We start from the raw sequence: 23,820 nt of genomic DNA on the forward strand, positions 1-23,820 counted from the left end.
GGCAGAGGCCTCGATCCTATGGTGAAATAAAGAAGCTTTGGCATTAGTAATGGTTTTGGAGAATGTTAACAAGAGGTTGTGATATGTGTCGATGTCAGCAGTGAGGCGTGACTTTCTATACTTCCTTTCAGCTGCTCTCAGGACCTGTCTTGGTTCTCTCACTGGATCTGTCAGCCATGGACTGGGTGGGGAACGGCGGGCAGGTTTCTCAACGAGGGGACAGAGCTTGTCGAAGGAGGTTGTAAGGGCTGAGAGGAGGGTGGAGGTTGCCATCTCTGCGGAGAGAGCAGAGAAGGTGTCACTCAAAGGTAGAGCGGATAGTATGTCAGAGGAGAGGGTGGAGGGGGATAGGGAGGCCAGGTTGCCTAAATATTAAAGGCAACCAACTTGTGTCTAGCCACGCCCAACTTGCATTCTTTCGCCGGTTAAGTTTAGGCATGTTAACTTTAAGCATTGTTTCGGAGTTGGTTAAGGTTAAGGTTAGGCATTGTTTCGGAGTTGGTTACGGTTAGAAGGGTTACGTTTAGGCGCTGTTAAGGAGCAGGTTAAGGTTAGAGTTTGTCTTAGAGAATGGCAATATTCTTTCGGAGTTGGTTAATGTTAAGGTTAAGGTTAGGCATTGTTTCGGAGTTGGTTAAAGTTAAGGTTAAGGTTAGGCATTGTTTCGGAGTTGGTTAAGGTTAGAAGGGTTAAGTTTAGGCGCTGTTAAGGAGCTGGTTAAGGTTATAGTTTGTCTTAGAGAATGGCAATAGACAGCCTATTTCCGCGCTGCAGCTCTCTCGCGGTGCCGCGGTCACATGGGCGTAGTGGCGAATCAGAGAAACGCTAAACACAAGTTGGTTGCCTAAAATATTCACGCGGCCAGGTTGCATCTGAGTGAGACGGTTTGAGTTGGGGTGAAGACCTTTCGGTTAAGCATGAGAGTTAGTGAGAAGGATAAGGAATGGTCAGATACATGTAGGGGAGTTACCGTGGTGTTAATGATGCTGGAGTTACGGGAAAATATGAGATCCAAGGAGTTGCCTGCTTTGTGGGTGGGAGGCATGGCAGTGGGAGTCAGGTCAAACGATTGTAGGAGGGAGACTACTATGACTGACTGAGATGAGTCAGGCAGGTTGAAGTCGCCCAATAGAAGGAGAGGGGTACCATCTTCCGGTAAGGAGCTTAGAAGCATGTCCAGCTCATCTGTGAAGTGATCGAGCGGACCTGGAGGCCGGTAGAGTGTAACAATGGTGAGATTGAAAGGATTAGAGACAGATACTGCATGATATTCGAAAGAGGAGAGTCATGACGTTTAGGATCATGTACATGTGAAATTTTTAATATAACGTTGATCGGTATCAAACTGCATTTGATCATCTAATATATGCATTTATGGCTATATATCACGTTCTATGAAATACAGCAGAAAACGATAAAAACATATTTTTACTCTGTATTTTAGTATGAATGTGTGAATGAAAAAGTAAAACGTTCCTACATCCTGAACGATAGATAATTGATGTTGAATGGGCCATAGTAATGTCAATTTAGCAATACAATTTAAAAAGTTATAGCCCTGCAAAGAAGGTGAACATCTCCATAGACTTACAGTACTGGCAGAGAGGCTACAAGGATGAGAATAAGCTCCGGCAGAGAATGGGTTAAAGGCTTCTACTCATCTTCCATTCATAAGAGCTCCAATGTATGTTCTTCCATTTTTTCCTTTCAAAGAGTCAGTGCACTCTTAATTTAGCACGTTTACTTAACATGTTTACTTAAAGGGGAACTATCTTATAAATGGCCTTTTTGAGTGTTTAGCATTGTTTCCTAGCTATGTGAACTTATATTAATATGATCTATGTCTCAAAATTCTCATATTGGCGCATTCTTCCAATTCTCCTCTCACAATATTCACCCTCACTGAACTGAGTCATTTGAAAATGTGCCTATATGTGATATCATAAAGACACCGCTGCATGTTAATGTTCAGGCGAAGACGACGCTGCGCAGTGGTTTAGGAGCCCAGGCTCAAAACAGCTCGAGATCTTGAGGTAGAAAAATGCTGTTTTTGAGGACTTGATTAGAAATACAAAACAATGAACAAAAAATATATATATATTACAGAGGTGTTCCATAGACTCACAGGAATTGTGTAAAAGTGCCCAAATAGTGAAAGAAATAGTAAAATAGTTCCCCTTTAAATTGAAACATATTGGAACTGAACTGAAACCCTTTGTGTGTTAAACATACAGTAAGGTCTGTATACCTGGGCGGGTACATTGACATTACATGTTGTACCCCTGTGCCTCTATATACCCCTCTGTTTCAGTCATGTTCTCCACTGTACTGTAGCTTACATGCCAATCAGCTGCGGCTCCCCAACTTGGCACAACTTGGAACTGTGGGTGAACTCCGGAGTCCGGAGCTCACAAAATTCAGATCAAACTGTCAAAGTAGGTGTTGCAGATCAAATATTGCATATCCATAGCCTAGAATGTTGACAGAAATATATTTCAGTGAACCGGTTAGGTGGGAAAAGAAAGTTTACGAGCAAGCCACGTGTGTTTGTAGGCCCAACAGAGACCCAGATGTACAGTATGTACTGCACAAGCACTGACAAAGTGAGCTTTTCATAATAAGTGACCTTAAAGTTAAACTGTTGGCTTTGTGTCAGCACTAGTTGTCCAGAGTGTCCCAGGCCTAAAAAAAATAATGGTTTGTTTCCGGTTGCCGACCAACCCTGCCGATTTAGGTGCGACCCTATATATATATATATATATTGGGTCGCACCTAAATCGGCAGTAAAGTTTCATAGAAATCTTATTCAAACCTTTAGTATTATGGATATTAAACATGCTGGCAGAGTACATGCATCGTTGTTGTGAACATTTTAATTAAATAAAGAGATTCCCTATCCATAGTCGCCGTGGGAAAGAATAAAATAAAGAATTAAATTAAATAAATTCCCTACCTACCCATGGCCTTAACTGACAACCAACAGGAAACAAACAATATTTTTTGTTATGCCCCATGGTGCATATGGACCTCAGTCTAAAACTGAGATAACATTCGGTTAAGCATCTTTTGAAGGAACACCTGACCTCTATGATGAAATTGGCCAGTGCAATGTATCATGAGAAAATGCCTCCTTCTATGTCTTTCTGCACACATGTGGTGTATTTGAGTGAAAACCTCCTGCATTTTCTCTCGCTGTCCCTTCATTCCTCGCTTTGTGTGTGCACTTGCATGCATGTGCGTGCATATCGCAGTGTGCGTGGGTGGGTGTGTGTGTGTCTGTGTTTGCTTGTGAGTATGTTATGTGTTTCTCTATCTATGCAGCGTTTGATGTTCTGTATGTGGACAAATGCGCGTCTCCCATCTGCGTGTGTATGCCCCTTCAGTCCGTATAGTGAGTGAGAGCACAGAGAGCAGATGACAAGAGGAAAAACCACAACAAGCGAGGCGTGGAATCTGCTTGTTGGTGGGATTTACAGCAGCCTCTTTTCCCCTGCTGCCTGGGAAATTAAACACAAAGGGAACTTTCACGGCGAGGCGGCGCAGCTTTTACTCCTCAGCCACACATCCAAGTCTTACCCCCCAATCTTCTGAAAGCAAAGTTATGGGCTGTGGTCTGCAGTATATTTCCTCTGGTAACACGGCAGAGTATTGTGTTAAATCATCAATCTGTGCTCCGTGGCGGCTCTTCTTCTTCCTCAGCTGCCTGGCACAACATTCATGAACACGCACAGCGTTGGAGCCATATGCTCTCTGAGCTTGAGCTTGTCAGAATTGTTCAGCTTGGTTCGATAGATTGTTTTGTTGATGTTTTTGACAGGCTGCATGCAAATTCTCCATTCTCAATTGCATTCACAAGATTTGGAGAGTTTCCGGGACGGGATAAGATAGTATAAATAAATTTATTTAAAAAAAGAAAAAATTTAACAACAGATGTATATTTATTTTGCAGCAATTCTTTGTCGTTGCCGCAATCTTTAGTGTTACATCCCCTCACACTCCAGTTCTCAGGCTGCAGCTGGTTTGAAAGCAAAAGTAAACCGGCTTCTCTGCTGGCTGTGGCTCCAGGGGAGTTGAACAGTTCTGGCTCTGCTAGTTTCTTTTCTATCTTTTGGCGCTTTTTTGGTGGACAAACCACCGCACATGTGCACCGTGACTCGTGACTGGAGTCTAGCTCTGCTAGCACACATACAGTAGCCTACTGTGTACATACAGTTTCAATCTGTATTTTAAATTAGAAAGCAAACAACAGAAATGGACAAGAGAAAAATAAATCTCAATTTGGTCAGTTGTCATTTGGACAAGCAAAGCCATTACTTTAAGTTGCAGGCAAGAAAGACAAGTCTGTCCACTGTCTCTGGTTTTAAAACTGCCCTGTTGCAGGTCACACAAAAAAAGAAAAAAAAACGATACTTTTCCCTTCTGTTTGTTTATTAAAACCGGTTGATAGGCCAATGCAATGCTGTTATTATAGGCTATGATGGTGAATAGTGTCATTTTGATTTATTGTCAGCTGAGCCAAAGGTTCTGAAGGATTATCTACCCTTTAATGATCCATTCTATTAAAAAGAATAACTGAATATAACTGAAACTGAACATTTTAACTGAATTTAAACTGAAACAGAAAATAACTATATTTTTTATAAAATGTTTGGTGTGTTGGGGGGGATCAGTCTATGGCTGAACATGCTCCTCATTTTTGCTAGCTCCTCATAGAGGGGGTGGGAGCGGTTCTCCAGGATAGTGTCCAGTTTCTTTCTCGTTCTCCTCTCTGCAACCAACTCCAGATTGTCCTGTTTGACTCCCACTACAGAGCTAGCCTTCCTCACCAGCTTGTTCAGTTTGTTTGTGTCCCTTGAGTTGATGTTACCCTCCAGCATGTTTAAACGACTGCAGCAGCCTATTGCACACATGGAATGACCTAAGCCTCGTCAGGAAGAACAGCCTGCTTTGACCCTTCATGTAGAGGGCCTCTGTGTTGTCAGACCAGTCCAGTTCATTGTTCATATGTACTCCCAGGGACATGTAGGTGTCCACCACAAGTGGAGATACCACAAGGGATGCCAAGGAAACGGTACACACGGCTCCCACCATAATAACACGATTAAATTAGCTTGGCAATGTGAAAGGTTCAGAGAACTTTCATTCTGTGCCATTTAGCTCCAAAGAAAAACACCAAACATATTTAACAATGTGGATGTTTGGGTTTGAGAAACAAGAAAGCGAGTTTTGAAAAGATTGATTAACTCACGCTTGGATGCATGGCTGTCACCCAGTCTCATGATCGATGTGCTCCTTACCCATTCCCATATCTTAATTCCTCATTTAGTACACAGTGTTTTACATGAAAACATTTACATGGAATTGACTCATACTGTAGTTAGACTGGTTTAATAAATAATAATAGATGACGGTGGTGAAAGCCAATACGCCCATTGCATGTGTGTGTCACTGCATGATAAATAAAGACTTCTTCAAAAGGTCCAGTTTAAATGATATAACATAGCCAGAACCATATAACTCCACACTCACAAAATAGCCTCTTAGCGATCTGATGATAATGTGATGTGATTTATCGCTTCATTAATCTCGTACCCTTTGCGTCTCCATCCCTCTATCTCAGTCCGTCTCCCTTGTTACGGAGGGGTTTACTGTAGCATGTGATGCCGGGGGGGGGGGAAGAGTGCTGCGGTAATGGTGGCGGCCAGCCCCAGTCATTCTGCCCATGGTATACTATTGGAATCGAGGGGGGGGGGGGGGGGGGGGGGGGATTAGGCGCCGTGGATGCTGCAATGCCTGGGAGAGTAATCCTACACTGGTCCAGAATGATGACTGCATGTTAGTCAGAGGCCAGTGACCAGGATCTGCAGTGAGTGGAAGGCGAGGCGGTGGGGGGATGGGGTTTCGTACAGCAGCGTGTCAAGGTGGCAGACAGTGTGTACTGGAGAATCACTGCGTGGGGGACATTGTTGGCGTTAGTCTCTTACCGGGCTGCACCTGTTCGGCTCGGTCGTTTCTGTTTCCATACACATACAATGTGCCTAGTGGGATTCGGGACGCCGTCCAATCAGGAGTGTTCTATTCACTGACTTCTCAATCAATCAATCAATCAATCAATCAGATTTATTTATATAGCACATTTACAGTAACATGACACGTGTCAACCAAAGTGCTGTACAGAGGGTAGATACACATAGATACATATTGACAACAATCACACTCCGTTATATGGGAGGGCACACAAGCAAACACATAGGAAAACAGGGCATGAGTCAGTGAACGGGAAAGGCTAGTAGGTAGAAGTGGGTTTTGAGCCTAGATTTGAAGGCATCTATCGAGGGAGCAAGCCTAATATAATGCCTAACTTCTGTACCGTAATTGTGGTTAAACTAATCCTTTTTCCTTTTTTCTCTTCCCCCGTTCCCTTTTTCTCCATCTCCACAGCGACAGATGGTGAGGAACCAACTTCAGCAGGTGGGATATTTCTATGCTTGGTACCGTGCGTTCCCTCATTAATGTTTGCGTGCGTGTTTGTATGTATGTATGTATGTGTGTGTGTGTGTGTGTGCGTGTGTGTGTCTGTGTGTGTGTGTGTGTGTGTGTGAGACCGTGAACACAGAAAGAGGGATAATTTTCCCTAACAGTAAATGGATCTGACCTTTTAATGCGTACACAAACTCACACACAAAATCACTCACACACACACACACACACACACACACACACACACACACACACACACACACACACACACACACACACACACACACACACACACACACACACACACACACACACACACACACACACACACACACACACACACACACACACACAGAGCTCTTGATTTTCAGAGCTTATCCCATCCTGCCTCTTCTGCTCCATTGACTGCAGTTCCTGCATCGATTCATTGATCAAGCCCGGTCAGCAGCACTCTGACTGATTATCCAGATTATGTATTTGCTCAAGTGTGTCTGTGTGTGTGTGTGTGTGTGTGTGTGTGTGTGTGTGTGTGTGTGTGTGTGTGTGTGTGTGTGTGTGTGTGTGTGTGTGTGTGTGTGTGTGTGTGTGTGTGTGCGTGTGTGTGTGTGTGTGTGTGTGAGTGTTTCCGCAGCTAATCACACAAACTATAGGGTCGTCGCACATAGGCTGACTGCAGGCTAATCATTTTTCATTCATTCAACCTTTATTTAAATCTTGGGAGATTTTAATATTTTTCACACCGGGCAATGGCAAGTATGTTATTTGAATACATTAAGGCCCCGTTTAGACAGAAACGCTAGCAGGTGAATCCGCAAAAATATTATTTCGGATGTGCCTTTCGTTTATACGGAAACAGCGTTTTTACGGGGTGAAACCGCAAAAAAGTGAGACTACCTTCCAGGGTGGAATTCCTAGAAACGCAAAAGCTTTGCGCTCTCGTCTAAACTGTTAAAACGTATAAATCTGATAAAACGATGACGAAAGGGTTGTCACGGCTCTGGTCGCGCGTACTGCTTACGTCACAGGTAGCAGGTATGCGCCAGTAGCCGAGACGTAAACAAAGCAAGTATGTCTGACTTATATCAACGGAGATCACCTGAAGGCTACATTGGCAGCACTTTTAACCCCTTCACTGCCACACGACAGAAGGTTAACCCTTTACTATCACACAACCGGCTGTCGTGTGGCAGTGAAAGGGTTAAATACACAAGAATCTGTCCCGCGGCGTGAGTGGACCCACTGTCTGTGAGTGACTCTGCTTTGGTGCAATCACATTCCCCATCCACAGTCTGCGAATCAGAGGCAGAGTAGGGCGGGTCTTCACAGCACGTCATGTGACATATGCGCCAATCGTGTGACAGTGGGGCTCCGTCGTCTCGAGTCGTTACAGCGTCGTCTGCACGCAGAATTCCATCCCAAAACGCTCGTCTAAACGTAAAATTAAAAGTGAAACCGCAAGATGACTTTTGCGGTTTCTGTTCACAAAACGCTCGTCTAAACGGGGCCTAAGTTAGCCTACACCGTGCTTTTTCCGCACTGAGGCTGCGCTTGTGGAATCAGCTGCTGGGGTCCATCAAGATCTCAGTCTCCATTGCTGCCTTCAAGGCCAGCCTTAAAACCCATTTGTTTTGCTCTGCCTTCCAATATGGCCTGTTTTTTAATCTGCTCCTATGTTTTGTTTAGTTTATTTTATTCATTTGAATGTTTTCTTGTTTTTAAACCTTTTTATTCTATTTTTTATTTTGTTTTCCTTCTGCTGTGAAGCACCTTGAGAGCTCACTGAGTTTAAAGTGTGCTATATAAATTAAATATATTATTATTATTAGTATTACATATTTTTCCGGAGGGCGATACTACACTTCTCTCTGGCACCTGTTTACAACATGCCATAGTGAACCTAGGGCTGGGCGATAAAACGATAACGATAACTATCGCGATAAATTATTTCCTCGAAATAAACATGAAACGTGGTCGCAAAGTTTCGATATATCGATTTTCCAAGCTTGGATATGAGCAGCACACGCACTAACAACCAATCAGTGAAGGAGATGGCCGACAGTGAAGGAGACCCGCAGTGCACCTCTGGGTAGAGAGGTAGGACTCTAGTAGTAAACAAGGCTGGCTAGGATAACTAGCTTGCACGGCACTATTTTATATATTTACGTGCCGAGTATGTGTGTGTTTTGAATTCTGAGGGTAACTGTTATAGTAGTGTGGGGTATACGGTGGACGTCGTTGCAATGAATTGGGCGGAACAGACTATTTTAGGGTCATTTTTTAGTACATTGTCATGAAATACGAGGCTGGCCAGGGCTGTACGCTGCGATGATCTCGTCGCAAATTGCAGTTTGTCGTAATTACAGTCCTTCACTAGCAGCTTAAGTTCTGTTACAAACTGATCAAAGTTCTCACTGTCGCCTTGTATCCGTTCGTGGAACATATAATGTGCAAGAATGGGGTTAGCTTTGGGTATAACATAGGCTTCAAAACCTGCATAGTACGTATTCAGTACCTTCCTTTCGTCTACCGTCAGAGTCCACGTATTGAAGACATCTCTGCCCTTCTCTCCTATCCACAGGAGTAGGTAGCTGCATTTTGCCTCCTCTGTTCTTGCAGACAAAGGTCCCGAAAACATTAACTCCACATGCTGGCGAAACGTCCTCCATGCATCGGGTAGATTGGACGAGTCCCAGTCCATTCTCGGCATTGGAACGCCCGAACTGTCCATTCCAAACATTTCCAAAATAAGCTTAAAATTCTGACACCATGTAATGTTTCTATTCTGCCGGTCACTCCTAGTGTCTAGCAGAAAGAACTGAATGTCCACACAATGACATTATAGCTGAAGGTTTGTTTACTTCCACTTGGGGTTGCATACATGAACTGACAGGCACCGTATCTGACGTCATTATCAAGAGTCTGGGCTAAACCAACTTATGGGTGAAACCATTACTTCAGGATACCACAGTCATGTCATAGGTCTGGCCTATCAGAACCTGTCTTGGTGCTGATGTGCCAGCTTTAAGATATCCTTAACACTTTATGTAAGAGCAAAGCTATATATATTTCGGTTATTGTATTATATGAATGTTTAATATTGATTGGATTTAGATAAAGTCATTGAATCGTCGTATTTGTCATAATAGCGCATTCTGGAACCTAGAATCTTCTAGAACGTTTGTGGTGATGTCATAATAGATCTTTCTGGAACGTAAAACATTCTGGACCCACCGTATGACGTCATGATAGAAGTTCCGGGAACCTTCGTGATGTCACGTATGAGATCATAACCGAACATTCTAGAACCTTTGGGTCTCTATATATATTTTTGGGGCGGCATGGGAAAGTACGTTTGCTGTGGAACGGTGGACAAGCCTTGCCCACCGTATTGCTGTGTCAAAGGGGATGAGAGGAGAGAAGAACAAGCTGTAAAGAAGAAGAAGAAGGAAGAGGAAGAACGGCAAATGGAGCTACGAATTTCCATATAATTATACCACCATATAACACCATAAGTGCAAATCACATCTATCACAAATCACAACTTTTTTCTTTTTTTCTTTTTTTTTAACAACATCAGTGTAATAACAGTCACAGGTCTAGAATGTCTCTCGGCTTAACTAAGCGGCCTGACCTGGTAGTAATGCCTTGTGGTGGCACAGTTGGGGAATTTTCAACAGTCTGCTGTACAGTCTCAGTGGCCTGAGGCTCGACCTGTTGACCATCCGTTGCCACTCCGTGACGTGTATCTCCCTCGGTGGTCTGTAGGAGGTGACGCCGATTGCGCTGGAGCGTGTGGCCCTCATCCGTGATGATGTTGTAGGATCGCTGGGTCCCTGCTGATCCGACGACTGTGGTGGGTTTCCACGACCCGGTTGGTTGCTGGAAGCGGATCGTGGCTCCTACTGGCAGTGTAGGCTGTGGTTTGGCATTTCTGTCGTAGTATTGCCTTTGTTGTTTTTGGCACAGTTCTCGTCTGCCTAGAACTGCACTGCGACAGGCAAGTTCTGGTCGCAGCTGTTTCTCAGTGGTTGGAAGGCTTGAGCGCAAACATCGGCTCATCAGCAGCTGTGCTGATGACTTGAATCCGTCCACTGGTGTGTTTCGGTATTCCAACAGGCTGAGATATGGATCTGACCTCTGTGCATGTGCTTTGTCCATGATGGCTTTAGCTGTTTGCACAGTTTTCTCAGCCAGCCCGTTGCTCTGCGGGTACAGGGGGCTGCTTGTGATGTGCTCAAAATCCCATGTATTCGCAAAGTTCTTGAACGCTTGCGAGCTATAGCACGGTCCATTGTCGCTGAGCAATTTCTCACAAATCCCGAACCTGGAAAACATGGCCTTGAGTTTCTGAATCACAGCGGTGGATGTGAGGCTAGTGATTTTTTCTACCTCGAAATACCTACTATAATAGTCAACTGCAACTATATAGTCAGTGTTGTTCCATTTGAACAGATCAGTGGCTATCACCTGCCAAGGTCGCTCTGGAATGGGGTGTGACAGCATTGGCTCTTTGGGGATGGAGTTGCGTCGTTCGAGGCAAATGCTACAAGATCCAACTAGTGTCTCTATTTGTTTGCACATCCCTGGCCAGAATATAACATCTCTTGCACGCTGCTTACACTTCTCCATGCCGAAGTGGCCTGTGTGTATGCGTGACAGCATGTCACCTCTGAGTGAGTGTGGCACAATGATTTTCTCACCTTTAAGCAGAATGCCATTCGATTCTGTTATTTCATCCCGGTGGTTCCAATATTCAGTGATGGCAGAGGGGCATTGTCTTGCAATGTCTGGCCACCCTGATTGGATGATCTTCTTCAAGGCTGAGAGCTGCTCGTCTTTGCCCCTTTAATTGGCCGTTGCGATTGGTAAATAATATTTGGGGGCGGGCTTGCGAGTAGGGATTTCAAGCCTTGCATTCGCATTTCACTCCTAAATGATCCAAGGCGTGTGATGACGCTGAGCACTCAGGTATGATCAGCGGGGAAAATCAACTGAGCACTCACTCTGATAGACTGGCTGACTGTCTGATTTAGCTATGAAGAAAAGTAAAGTTAGTAGTAGGGATGGGAATCGATGGTTCCTAACTGGGTTTTGGCCATATGCTCCAGAAATTCTCCCGCTGTTTGGCTGCTTCTATGTGCAGTGAAAACTACTCGAAATGCTTTAGAACCTAGTCATTGATTTAGTTCAGGGTTAGCCGCGGAGCTAACGCTAGCTAACGTGAGCTAATCAAGCTCACAGAGAGAGATAAACAGCTGACAGCAGGTAGTACAGGTACAAATACAATAAAACAAGGGGTGGGGGCTGTTGTGTAAACCTTGTGTCGCGTCAATCTGGTCCACACGTTACTCGTTCATATCTCAGCCCGTGCTGAGATATGCCCATCCCGCGGTCTGTTAATAAAGTTTTCAATCAGACAGATGTATGGAAAGGCTTTTATTATAACATTCGTTGAGGTAAAATCATTATGCCTCATTTAGTCATCCTGCAGAGCACTGGTCTCCTACTCGTGGGCCGCGGGGAGCTAATGTTAGTAGCTTTGTTGTTGTCAACACACAGGGCATTCAGGAAGTCAAAAACGAATGCGCTTGCCGATTGGTGCTAAGAACAGCAGGGCGGGTGCAAGCGTTGTGACGTAATTGGCAGACTCTACTGTCAATCAAAATTATTCTGTTTTCCGTCAGAATGAATGAATGAGAACTTTATTAACAGATTGCATAATGGGTACAATACAGTACAGGAGGATGAAGACCAGAGAAAGACTTTCGGCTTTTTTACATAAGGGTCCTCCATTTTCAATTCATCAAAACATTTAGAGACATACAAATATACAGTAGTTTCATAAAAATGCTAAAATGCTATTGATTGATTGATTTAAAACTTTATTAACATATTGCAGAATGGGTACAGTACAGCTCAATACATACAATTGTTAAGGGGATGCAGACCAGAGAAAGACTTTTGTCTTGTTTACATCAGGGTCCCCCATTTTCAATTCATCATATTTCATATCTAAATCATATAATATCTCATTGCTAAATATATACAATATATAATCTAATAATCCAATAATCTAAATCTAATATATAATATAACAATGCTAAATGCATGGGTATTTTATTTTGTCTTTAATGTTAGCTTGCAAACTCATACTGTCTTGGTAAGCCTCATAATGAATTGTTTGGGGTAAAAAAGAAAAACATTGTGATGTGTATCGTGTATCGCTGAAAGGTCAGAAAATATCGTGATATCATATTTAGGCCATATCGCCCAGCCCTAGTTGGTTCATTATAAAAGATACAAACCTGACAACAAAAGCACTTAAATGTTAAATAAAAGGACCACAGTAATGAGGCAGGAGGAACATATTTTTTTGCACTATAATGGTAAAATTGTTATTTAAAAATTTGCCCCTAAAACATATTTTTTGCCCCTAAATTTCTAATTTAGGGGCAAGTGTGCCCCTAGTGAAAAAGCTTAGCGTACAGCCCTGCTGGCTATGGCTAATTAGCTTGCACGGCGCTATTTCACAGGCAGGGTACAAATTAGTCACACGCCCACCGCCACAGGCTTGTAGATTTAATGTTTGGCCGTCATAAATTAAGGCCTGGGCGCCATCTGGCGGCCAACAAAATCCACTGCATGCGTCGGCTAGAGCTGCCGCGATCGCTGTTGCATCACGCTCACCGCAGAGTTAGGCTGAATACCGCGTCACCGCTGTTTTTTATCATAATAATAAAGTTGGCTTGCGGCTCTGCAGATATACCCTACTCGGTTCCAAGCGACCCTATTGGTCCAGCCTGGCTCTGCGGCTCTGCAGATACCCCCTACTCGACGCGTCACACTTTGTAGCCTCTGAACGAAAACAGAACGCCGCGCCCGCGCGCCGCCATCTTTACTGCCTCGCTATGGATGCATTTCATTCAGGATTTGTTTGCGACAGAACCAAGTGCAATAAACAAAAAATAATGGATTCACTGTGTATTCTGCCTTATTTATTGATGAAACAAAACCGACATCAACCCAATTTACCACCGAGCGGAGAGTTTAGTGTCACAACAAGATCGCTGATGTGTTAAGTTTGTTGTTGTTATTAGCCTAATACTACAGTCAGCCGATATAGAGAGGTAACGTTAAACCCGGGTTTGCTTGGTAGAATACACAATGAGAGGTAACGTTAGCGTTGGCAGAATAGACGCAACGAGAGTCTGGTTAATGTTGTTATTGATTGATTGATTGAAACTGTGTTAAACTCTGGCTTGCTGCAAGCCCTGGGACATCTATGCCCACGGAGCTTTCAGTGTACACAAGCGAGCGGCGGCGGCCCCGCCTGCATCCCCATTCCCCACACGGAGACAAACGGAGTAGTAGTACCTGGCTGCAGTGGAAAAGGAACGAAGTACCAGGTGCCTAAAGCGGGTCGAGTCGAGTAGGTACTATGCAGTGGAAAAGCGCCATTAGACTAGAGGCAGGCTATAAGAGTAGACTACTAAAAAAAAAAAAATGCATTCAAACCTTTTTTTTTTTTTTGTGCGCACTGTGCGGTAATTAGAGTATTATATAGTAATAATAACACATGGCGATATACTAAAAAGCTATTTATAATTTTTGGCTGGTAAAACATCTGGATGGCTGGTAGTTTTTAAAATCTACCAGCCAAATGGCTGGTAAGTCAAAAAGTTAAGTTTGTTCCCTGTTCACAGGTTACCTGCCGAGTTGGTGTGTGTTTTGAATTCTGAGGGTAACTGTTATAGTAGTGTGGGGTATACGGTGGACGTCGTTGCAATGAATTGGGCGGAACAGAGTATTTTAGGGTCATTTTTTTGTACATTGTCATGAAATACTCCGCTCGGAAACGAGGCTGGCTATGGCTAATTAGCTTGCACGGCGCTATTTCACAGGTTACCTGCCGAGTTGGTGTGTGTTTTGAATTCTGAGGGTAACTGTTATAGTAGTGTGGGGTATACGGTGGACGTCGTTGCAATGAATTGGGCGGAACAGAGTATTTTAGGGTCATTTTTTAGTACATTGTCATGAAATATTCCGCTTGCTTTGGCTAACTGCTAACGTGCGCGGATTGATGACGACATCAACTCGACTCTCGAGACATTCACAGCAGCAAAACAAGTCAGCCCGCGTATCGGCGCCGGGCATAATAAGTTAATTAAACTTGATAGACATTATATCGACGATAATTATCGATATCGAGTTATATGAAAATAATTTTATAATTTTATCGCGATAACGTTTTTGGTCATATCGCCCAGCCCTAAGTGAACCTATTGTCATTGATATACATTCAAATGAATGTCCTCAGCAAATCTCTTAGTTACTGTCTGCACCAGTCATCTGGATTTGTGTAAGTTGCCATTGCGATGTGCACATTCCTGTTCAACGCGAGGACCAACATATGGCAAAATAGTATGCAGTAGGGGTGGACGGTATGGTCTAAAATTTATATCACGGTATAATTTGAAGCATAGACGGTAACGGTATATATCACGGTATCAGTGTTTCTGTTAGAATAATTTCTTTTGCCTGATAGGCAGGCTATATAAAGAATGACATCCTCAAGGCATGTAGATTTATAATATTTTAACTTAAAACTAGGCTACTTTTGCGTATAAAGTCATTATATTCCAAATAAAATAAGTCCCGAGTCGAGACTCCGTGCTGCTCCCATTGCAAACATCGGGGCTGGATGCTGGATTTTGCTAGAAGCATATGTAGCTGCAGAGCCGCAGAGCCAGGGGGCGCTTTCAGGTCTGGTCACAGGCCCGCTCAACAGCGCCCCCCCACCCAACGGCTGAATTGCCAATGGCTGAATTGGAGTATTGCACAGTGCAATACTCCAATTCAGCCATTGGCAATTCAGCCGTTGGGTGGGGGGGGGGCGCTGTTTGACGGGCCTGTGACCAGACCTGAAAGCGCCCCTGGCTCTGCGGTTCTGCAGCTGCATGCTATTCGCAAATCCACTGCTGCAGCCGTCCTCCCGCTGCAGCCGTCGTTATCATAACACTACACACATATCGTAATGTTTACAGCAAACTGTAGTTGATCACCAGGTATGTTTTATTAACGTAGAATAATTCATATAAGAAAAACGATAGGGACATCTCTTACCTTTCTCCACTGGTTAAAAATGCCAGGAACTGAAATTGAAACTTGCTGTGCGCCGCAGTGATATGTGTTTATTATGCAATGACAATTGCGTGTTGACACGCCCACTGCGTGAAGCCTCCTAAATAACTTTTTCCAGTTTGCACATATCTATTATCTATGACTAATTCTATCTATTTTTAGGGGCAAATGCTGTGGTTGTCATTGCTATTTTAGAGCTGCTCTACCGGTTACACGGTATAGTCAAAATCCATACCGTAGAGCAAATTAATACCGTTTATACCGTATACCGTTTATACCGTCCACCCCTAGTATGCAGGGACCATTGATCTATTATCAGAGAAAGTTGTCCTAGTTCACTCATTTGAATGCCTGATTCTGACCTCTTTATGTCTCATTGTGGCCTTGCATTTCTGATAGCAGGCAGGCATTTTTAAAGGCAGGCATTTGTCAATGAATTTACAATGCAAATCAAAGTAGGCCAATACCATAACCTATGCAACCAGAGAAACACCTTGAGAATACACTCACAATCGAACAGATATTCATTATAGCAATTGCAAAGACATGCCTGGCAAAGATTTGGGCTCCACTGAGCACACCTTTTTCATTTCAAACTGTCTCCATTGCCCCCCCTCCCCCCCTGTCTTGAGTTGGATCGCATCATCGCTCTGCAGTCCGCCCTGTAAGGCTGCCCTACCTTGAATGACCCAGTCCAGTGCTCATTACAGACATCTAATGAAACAGATTGTTCCTCCAAGGTTTTAGTCTCCCCGTGACTGCAATGCTCCCAAATCCATGCACATTTAACATTGTTTTTCTGTACACTGCCAAAGACAAATCACACCTTGAAATTTTTTATTGCAAAACAATATATACGTATATTATTAATACATACAAAAATATAATCTCGTTCATGGATAATGATTGACTAATGACGCTGGGGAATTTCAGTTGCTGGGGAAATGGAATTCTCATTTTGCAGAAATTGTAATTTATGCCACCATTACCATTTCTTAGTGCCCATTATATAAATCATACTTGATACGTGCATCAACTTGAGAGGAGCATTTTAAAAACATATCATGTACCTTCTTCATAAGTCATACCTGCCTCATATTATGGCTTGATACACGTTATTGCATCTCCATTAGTGCTAATACAAATGCATAATGTTCCTACTCCCCCAGGAGTAGACTGAGTGTGTTTGATGCTCCCATCATTAGCATACAGTGCATGATATGGTAAAGATCTCCACTGTGAATTATCATAAAAAGCTCCTTTAACTAGTTCAGCACCAGAGGTCGCTGTGGGCGTATGGCCGTGTGTGCCAGCGCTGTAATGAATGGGGATACATGCCGGTGTTTGCAGTGCTAAAACTATATTAAATATTATAGCTATGGATCTAATAATATAGTCGATTGTCATTGAGTTTCTTCCGGTCAAGATGCAAAAAACAGATAATTTTTTCATCCATACATTCCCCTTTTATACCGTGGTGAATATGAGTATAGTTTTAGAGTAATTCTGTGTAATCCCAGGAAACGCTGCTAAACAGCGTTTAGTGCATTTCACTAGGAACCTGGCCATTCCTCGCTTGGATCAACAATCAATCTGAAATCAACGCTAGATTATCGGTATTATGTTTCATCATGCATGCATGAAAGGGTGTGGGGGGATTATATGCTTTGATCGTCACCAACGGAATAGGTTACACCAGACCTGGGCATTGTACGGCCCGCGGATTACATGTTTTTTTTTAATTTTTTTTATGTCAACGTTCACACGCACAATATACGCTTACCTATGATTTGACTTGATTCAACAACAAAGCAGTCGGGGCAAGCCGAAAACGGTCGAAAGTGTGGTTATTTGAAGTGACCCAGTCTGGTGATGTAGCCTACAAGTCGCCAGGGTGAAATGACAGATAGACACAATAAAAAAAGATTTTTTTATTTTTTTTATATATAACTACAGTTCGAGAGTTGAAGAACATATTTAGTACAACAGCGAACAGATATAATAACTCTAATTGTAAGAATTCTGTGTTTAAAAAAGACCATTTTGAAACACTGTTTGTGCTCTCCACAGAGGAGAGGTGGGGGCTGGGTTCATTTTTGCATCTGAATAGAGCTGCGTGTTGGGATTCAGATTCACTGAGCCAGGTAAAGGCATTCACACAGAGAGAGTCATTAACGTTAACGATGGACGCATTCAGGTGAGGGTAGTTGTCCACACCCCCCCCCCAAACTAGCTGAAGTGTGAACATCTTTGAGAGGCGTTTTCTCCCCTTGAGTGTTTTAGACAACAGACTGAGTTACAAGATTTAAATGAATATATGATATTCAAAACATTCTCATATTTCAAAGTATGACACATCATTTGAAAGCTTACATTCTGTACTTTCACAATCTGGAAAAATCTGGAAAATGAAAATGGAGACATGTAGGCACAAACCCTAGACTCGGTCACAGGTAGGTAAATTACATTTTTAGAGACTAAAGTACAGAAAAAAGGTACCGTTGGGTACCAGTATCGATTCACAGGTACCGGTACCGTATCGGTTCAAATGTGAACGGTACCCATCCCTACTGAACACACAACTGCAGGGCAAGGGCATTTTTGCTCATGAAATGCATAGCCATGTGAAAGCCTTCATGACAAAGTTGCAATTAATTTCAAGGCAACTAGGCAGCAACAATCTCATTGATTGATTGATTGATTGATTGAAAACTTTATTAACAGATTGCAGAATGGGTACAATACAGTACAGCTCAATACACACAATTGTTAAGGGGATGCAGACCAGAGAAAGACTTTCGTCTTGTTTACATCAGGGTCCCCCATTTTCAATTCATCAGGACATATATGACATACAGATAGTCAGTACTGCTACATCTATACATTTATGACATACCAGATTTGCAAACACAGTACTGTTTGTGATACAGAAGGAGTCAGGAAAAGGGAGTATATACATTTGACGTAGAAACTGTACATTGGAGGAGGTTGGGTGGGGGGGGTTGGGTACACTGGGATATTGACAACCATACTGGGTAATCTACATTGGAGGTGGTTGGGGGGGGGGGGGGCACACTGTATAAACAAGCAAAACTGTACATTGAGGGGGGGGGGGGAGAGACACTGTACAAACAAACAAAATTGTACATTGGACTATTGACAAAACCATACTAGGTAAATTACTGTACATTGGGGGGGGGGTTGGGTTAGGATATTTACAGGGGCCAGTGTTGAATTGCAGTCTCCCGTAGGTGTCCCTTGAGAGAGGTTTTGAAAGTGGGTAGTGATCCACATTCCTTTACAGCTTTGGGTAGGGCGTTCCACATTGATGTGGCATAATTGCGAAACGTGTTTAGTCCCTTATTTGAGCCGAATCTGGGTTTAACATGATTTGTGGAGCTCCCTCTGGTGTTGTGATCGTGGTATTCACTGACCTTTGGGAAGTATTTTGACATGTACATGGGTACCTTGGTCGTGTAGTGTATCTTGTAGACCAAACACATGAAAACCCTGAAAGAAGTCAAACCATCAGCTGATCACCGGCACAGGTACTCATCCATGTTGGGAGCACTGCATGATGAATTTTCAAGGCGTTTTCAAGATTTCAAAAAGGTTGAGGATGAAATGCAGCTGGTTTCCTCTCCCTTTACCTGTAGTGTTGATAGTTGTTCAGCTTGAACTCATTGACCTGCAGTCTGATTCACTACTGAAAGATCACTTTAAGTCAGCATCACTGCTAGAGTTCTACTCTGCTCTCAAGGAGGAGAACTTTCCAAACATGAGGAGACATGCTCAGACGATGTTGGTTCTCTTTGGATCCACCTACATATGTGAACAGACATTCTCAGTCATGACGTTTACCAAGTCCAGGTACAGATCCTCTCTCACTGATGAACATCTGGCAGCTGTGCTTCACATCTCCACCTCAGACATGCAACCTGACTTTGATGGACTTGTTAAAGCTCAACAGAGACTGGATTTCTCACACTGAATGAAAAAAAAAGAACTGAAGAACACTAACATGTGGAAATATAACAAGTGAAATGGGACACTTGATATATATATATATTTTTTTGCACAGTTCTGAAAACATTAAATGTTTAATATAGGCATGTAATGTAAATAATGCTACAAAACTGGGACACTTTTCTTTACACAGTTCAGTGACATGTCTTGTTTATTTTGGCTATAAGATGATGTGATGTCTTTAGAAAGCTAAGAAAATCCTTGTTTCAATAGTATATGAAACTCAAAATGCCCTTTGTTATTAATGTTTCAATTTTTTTTAATTTTTTTTGAAATAAATTATGTTTGAATAAATTATATTTTTTAAAGCTAACCTCACCTTTTAATTGCCAAATAATAACATACACTCTTACCAGGGGTCAAAACAATGCCATTTACTGCTTTTTATATAGAAATAAAATGTATATGATGCATAATAAAGTTTGGAATTTTGGCCCGGCCCTCCAACATATTTTCAGTTGCTCATTCGGCCCCCTGGGAAAAATAATTGCCCACCCCTGGGTTACACAGTACATTACATACACACGCTCCGATCGCGGGGAAGGAATTATTGGATCAACGCAAGATTGATAGCATATAGCCCTTACCTTGACTAGGATGTACTGCAAAAAGAATATTCCAATTCCAATCTGATCGCCATTCCAAGTATTGATGTCGATCGTGTTGCCAAGATAATCCACCAAAGCACATGAACCGGCAGTGCTCGAGTCTCCCCAATCCATGTGTTATAAACGTTACTCATGCCCGACAAGGAAAACCCAGACCGGACTTTTTAGACCGACCTACAGGCTGAGACAGAGGGTTTCCAAGGATGTGCAAGGCGTTAGGCGGCGGTATTGAACATTTGCGATCTCAGACCCATTCCCAATGATAACATCAGGCTGCCTCGATGGATTATGAATGGAAATATTGAATAAAATAAATAACGATGAAAACCCGACTTTTCTCGGGTTTGGCGCCCAACGTTCAGCGAGTTAACCCGACTTATCTCGGGTCTGGCATCCAATGTGTTAAAGTAGACCAGGCTTGAAAATCAAACAGCACTTCTTGTCATCATTGAAGGAATTGACATGACAAGCATGTCATAAAATAAAAATAAGAAAATCTAACCCTAACTAACCTTATTGTCATGCACTTGTCCTAATATACTAACCTACACTGTAGCACTCAACACTTTGATGAACATTGTTACTCATCTGATAGATTTGTGCCCTTCCTGATGACTTGTTGTACAGAACTTGTAAGTCACTTTGGATAAAAGCATCAGCTAAATGACTAAATGTAAATGTAAATGTAGGAAGTAACTAAAAAGTAACTTTACTCAAGCACTGTACTTAAGCGCAGTTTTGAGGTAATTATACTATTCTGGGGAAATGTGCTGTCTTCCCCAGAGTCAGATGGGAAGATTGATAACAATGCTGTCTCTGTGTGTCAGTTTTGGAAGTTGTACTTCTTCACTTTTGACGGAGCAAGGCTCTGATCCCTACTGCTTCCAGTCCTTGTGCTAAGCTAGGCTAGCACGCATCTGAACCTCTCTCTGGGGCTACTGGACACACATAGGCTTGATATTGTATAATCACATTGCACATGTGATAAGAAGGAGTAGCCAATCTGACCATAACTGGATTTCCACTTTTAGAGGTCACATCACACAGTACAATATACTGTAGCCTACATTTTTACTTACTTACTCACTTACTTCTCTTACTCACTTACTCATTTTACTTTAACTTTTACCCAAGTATTCATACAGCGTGTTTAACTGCTTTTAATTAAGTGAACTGGTTTGTGAACCGTCTCCACCGCTGATGACAAGAGCTGCCTTATCTGGTCACAAGCTCTGTCTTGCTGTTGAGGTTGAATGCTTCCATCATCGACAACCTTCAGAGCGATCGCCAATTGTACATGTCATGAGGATATTCTGGTTGTTTGATTCCAAACAAATGAAAATTACATTTAAGCAGAGATGGGATTGAATACAAAATGTATATTCATCAATATCCAGGTGCCGTGCTCTCGCTGTAGCCTATGTCTGCATCTCTGTTTCTCCTCTCTGCCTCACTACTCGATGCTGAGCACAGGAAGCTGCGGACTGGAGCTGCACAAACTGATCAAATCATATGGATACAAAACTCACTACAGGAGTTATATATATATTGGTAGTGTCTCAACTTCTCAAATGTATTGTGTTATTTCACACTTGAAAGCATACTCTCTAGTCCTACGACCTGAGTCTGTAGATACATTAAAAATACAATATACTGTTACACATCCATTTCACACGTTTTACCCCATTGTGCTCTGCTAGTTTTAATTCATGATGATATTTGATATGTGGTAAGGGGTTTTGTTCCCACAGATGGGGACCTTATTATTCACTTTAAACGTGTATAATTCATTTTGTGTTGTCGAGTTGTATTTTTAATGGGCATGACTGTGCCATTATGTAACACAACATGGAGCTAATATGAAGCACCTCCATCCTCTCAGTCTCTGACGTGTTAAAATACCTCCATCCTCTCAGTCTCTGATGTGTTAAGATACCTCCATCCTCTCAGTCTCTGATGTGTTAAGATACCTCCATCCTCTTCAGTCTCTGACGTGTTAAAATACCTCCATCCTCTTCAGTCTCTGACATGTTAAAATACCTGCATCCTCTCAGTCTCTGACGTGTTAAAATACCTCCATCCTCTCAGTCTCTGATGTGTTAAAATACCTCCATCCTCTTCAGTCTCTGACGTGTGAAAATACCTCCATCCTCTCAGTCTCTGACATGTTAAAATACCTCCATCCTCTCAGTCTCTGACGTGTTAAAATACCTCCATCCTCTCAGTCTCTGATGTGTTAAAATACCTCCATCCTCTTCAGTCTCTGACGTGTGAAAATACCTCCATCCTCTCAGTCTCTGACATGTTAAAATACCTCCATCCTCTCAGTCTCTGATGTGTTAAAATACCTCCATCCTCTTCAGTCTCTGACGTGTTAAAATACCTCCATCCTCTCAGTCTCTGACATGTTAAAATACCTCCATCCTCTCAGTCTCTGACATGTTAAAGCCTCTTAAGCCCGATCGGCCGGGCCGAGATTTATTTCACGTCACAAATAGATCATAGATAGTAACAAGTGATGTTGCTTTTCTTTTTTAAATGTAGCCAAGAGTAAAGAAAGACCCTAACCCTATCAAAACAGCAGTCAAAGTGTATATTTTCAGCGCTATGTTTGTTTACCAATGATTTTAAGTGTTATTAGCTAAATATATGAGCTTATAAATATGAGCAGGAAGCCGTCATGAAATCATCCTAAGAAAGAGGAGACCCGGGGCTATCGATGGATGTCTAAATTTCACAAGACTACACTACCCAGCTCACACCAGCCGCATTCTTTTACAAATATTGATGTGAAAATCGTGTTTATATCTCATGGGTCGAGCAAACCTCAACGTTATAGCCATAAAATACAACATATATTGTTTCTTTACCTTTCTGTTAACGTCTAGGAAAAAAACACATCTACTTACAGTATATTTCATTCACAGTCTTTGCTGCCCTGTACTGGGCGCCTGGTGGTACTAACTTGTACTCTTGAACTTGAACTCTGCCATTGGAAAGAGGAGATTTAGGCCAATCCATAGATGTATGACTTGGCCATAATAAGGTCATTTATAGGCCTGATATTCTATATTCTATATTCATATTTATATGTGTCCGGATGGCAACATTCTGTACTGTATCTACAAAAACACCTGTAAATTCTTCACTTTTGGTCAATGTTAGCATGGTGTTATTCACCGTCAAAGATAAAAAAAAATGAAAAATAAAATAATATATATTCTCCTTTGGTTCATTACAATTTACTCAAGCATAGTAACATACACAATATTTCTGAGGTCTATTATGTCCCTAGATACCAAGAACATGCAAATGGGCCTTGTAGAAGTGGAGCAATCTTCTATCCTCTCGGTCTCTGACATGTTTAAATACCTCTATCCTCTCGGTCTCTGACATGTTAAAATACCTCCATCCTCTCGGTCTCTGACATGTTAAAATACCAAAGGTCAGTGAATACCACGACCACAACACCAGAGGGAGTTCCACAAATCATGTCCAATCCAGATTCGGCTCAAACAAGGGACTAAACACGTTTCGCAATTATGCCACAACAATGTGGAACACC

At 42.4% G+C, this 23,820-nt stretch overlaps 1 protein-coding gene across 1 annotated transcript in view; it reads left to right on the plus strand.

Annotated features, from left to right (window-relative positions):
- The window catches only part of edil3a (EGF-like repeats and discoidin I-like domains 3a), a 467,410-nt gene that overhangs the window by 111,102 nt on the left and 332,488 nt on the right, over window positions 1-23,820 (plus strand). The window contains exon 2 of the mRNA XM_084307535.1: window positions 6,442-6,471. Within this exon, the coding sequence (XP_084163661.1) occupies window positions 6,442-6,471 (30 nt within the window). The remainder of the gene's footprint in view (window positions 1-6,441; window positions 6,472-23,820) is intronic.

Source organism: Notolepis coatsorum (assembly GCF_963971535.1).
Source record: "Notolepis coatsorum genome assembly, chromosome: 1".
Classification (NCBI taxonomy): Eukaryota; Metazoa; Chordata; class Actinopteri; order Aulopiformes; family Paralepididae; genus Notolepis; species Notolepis coatsorum.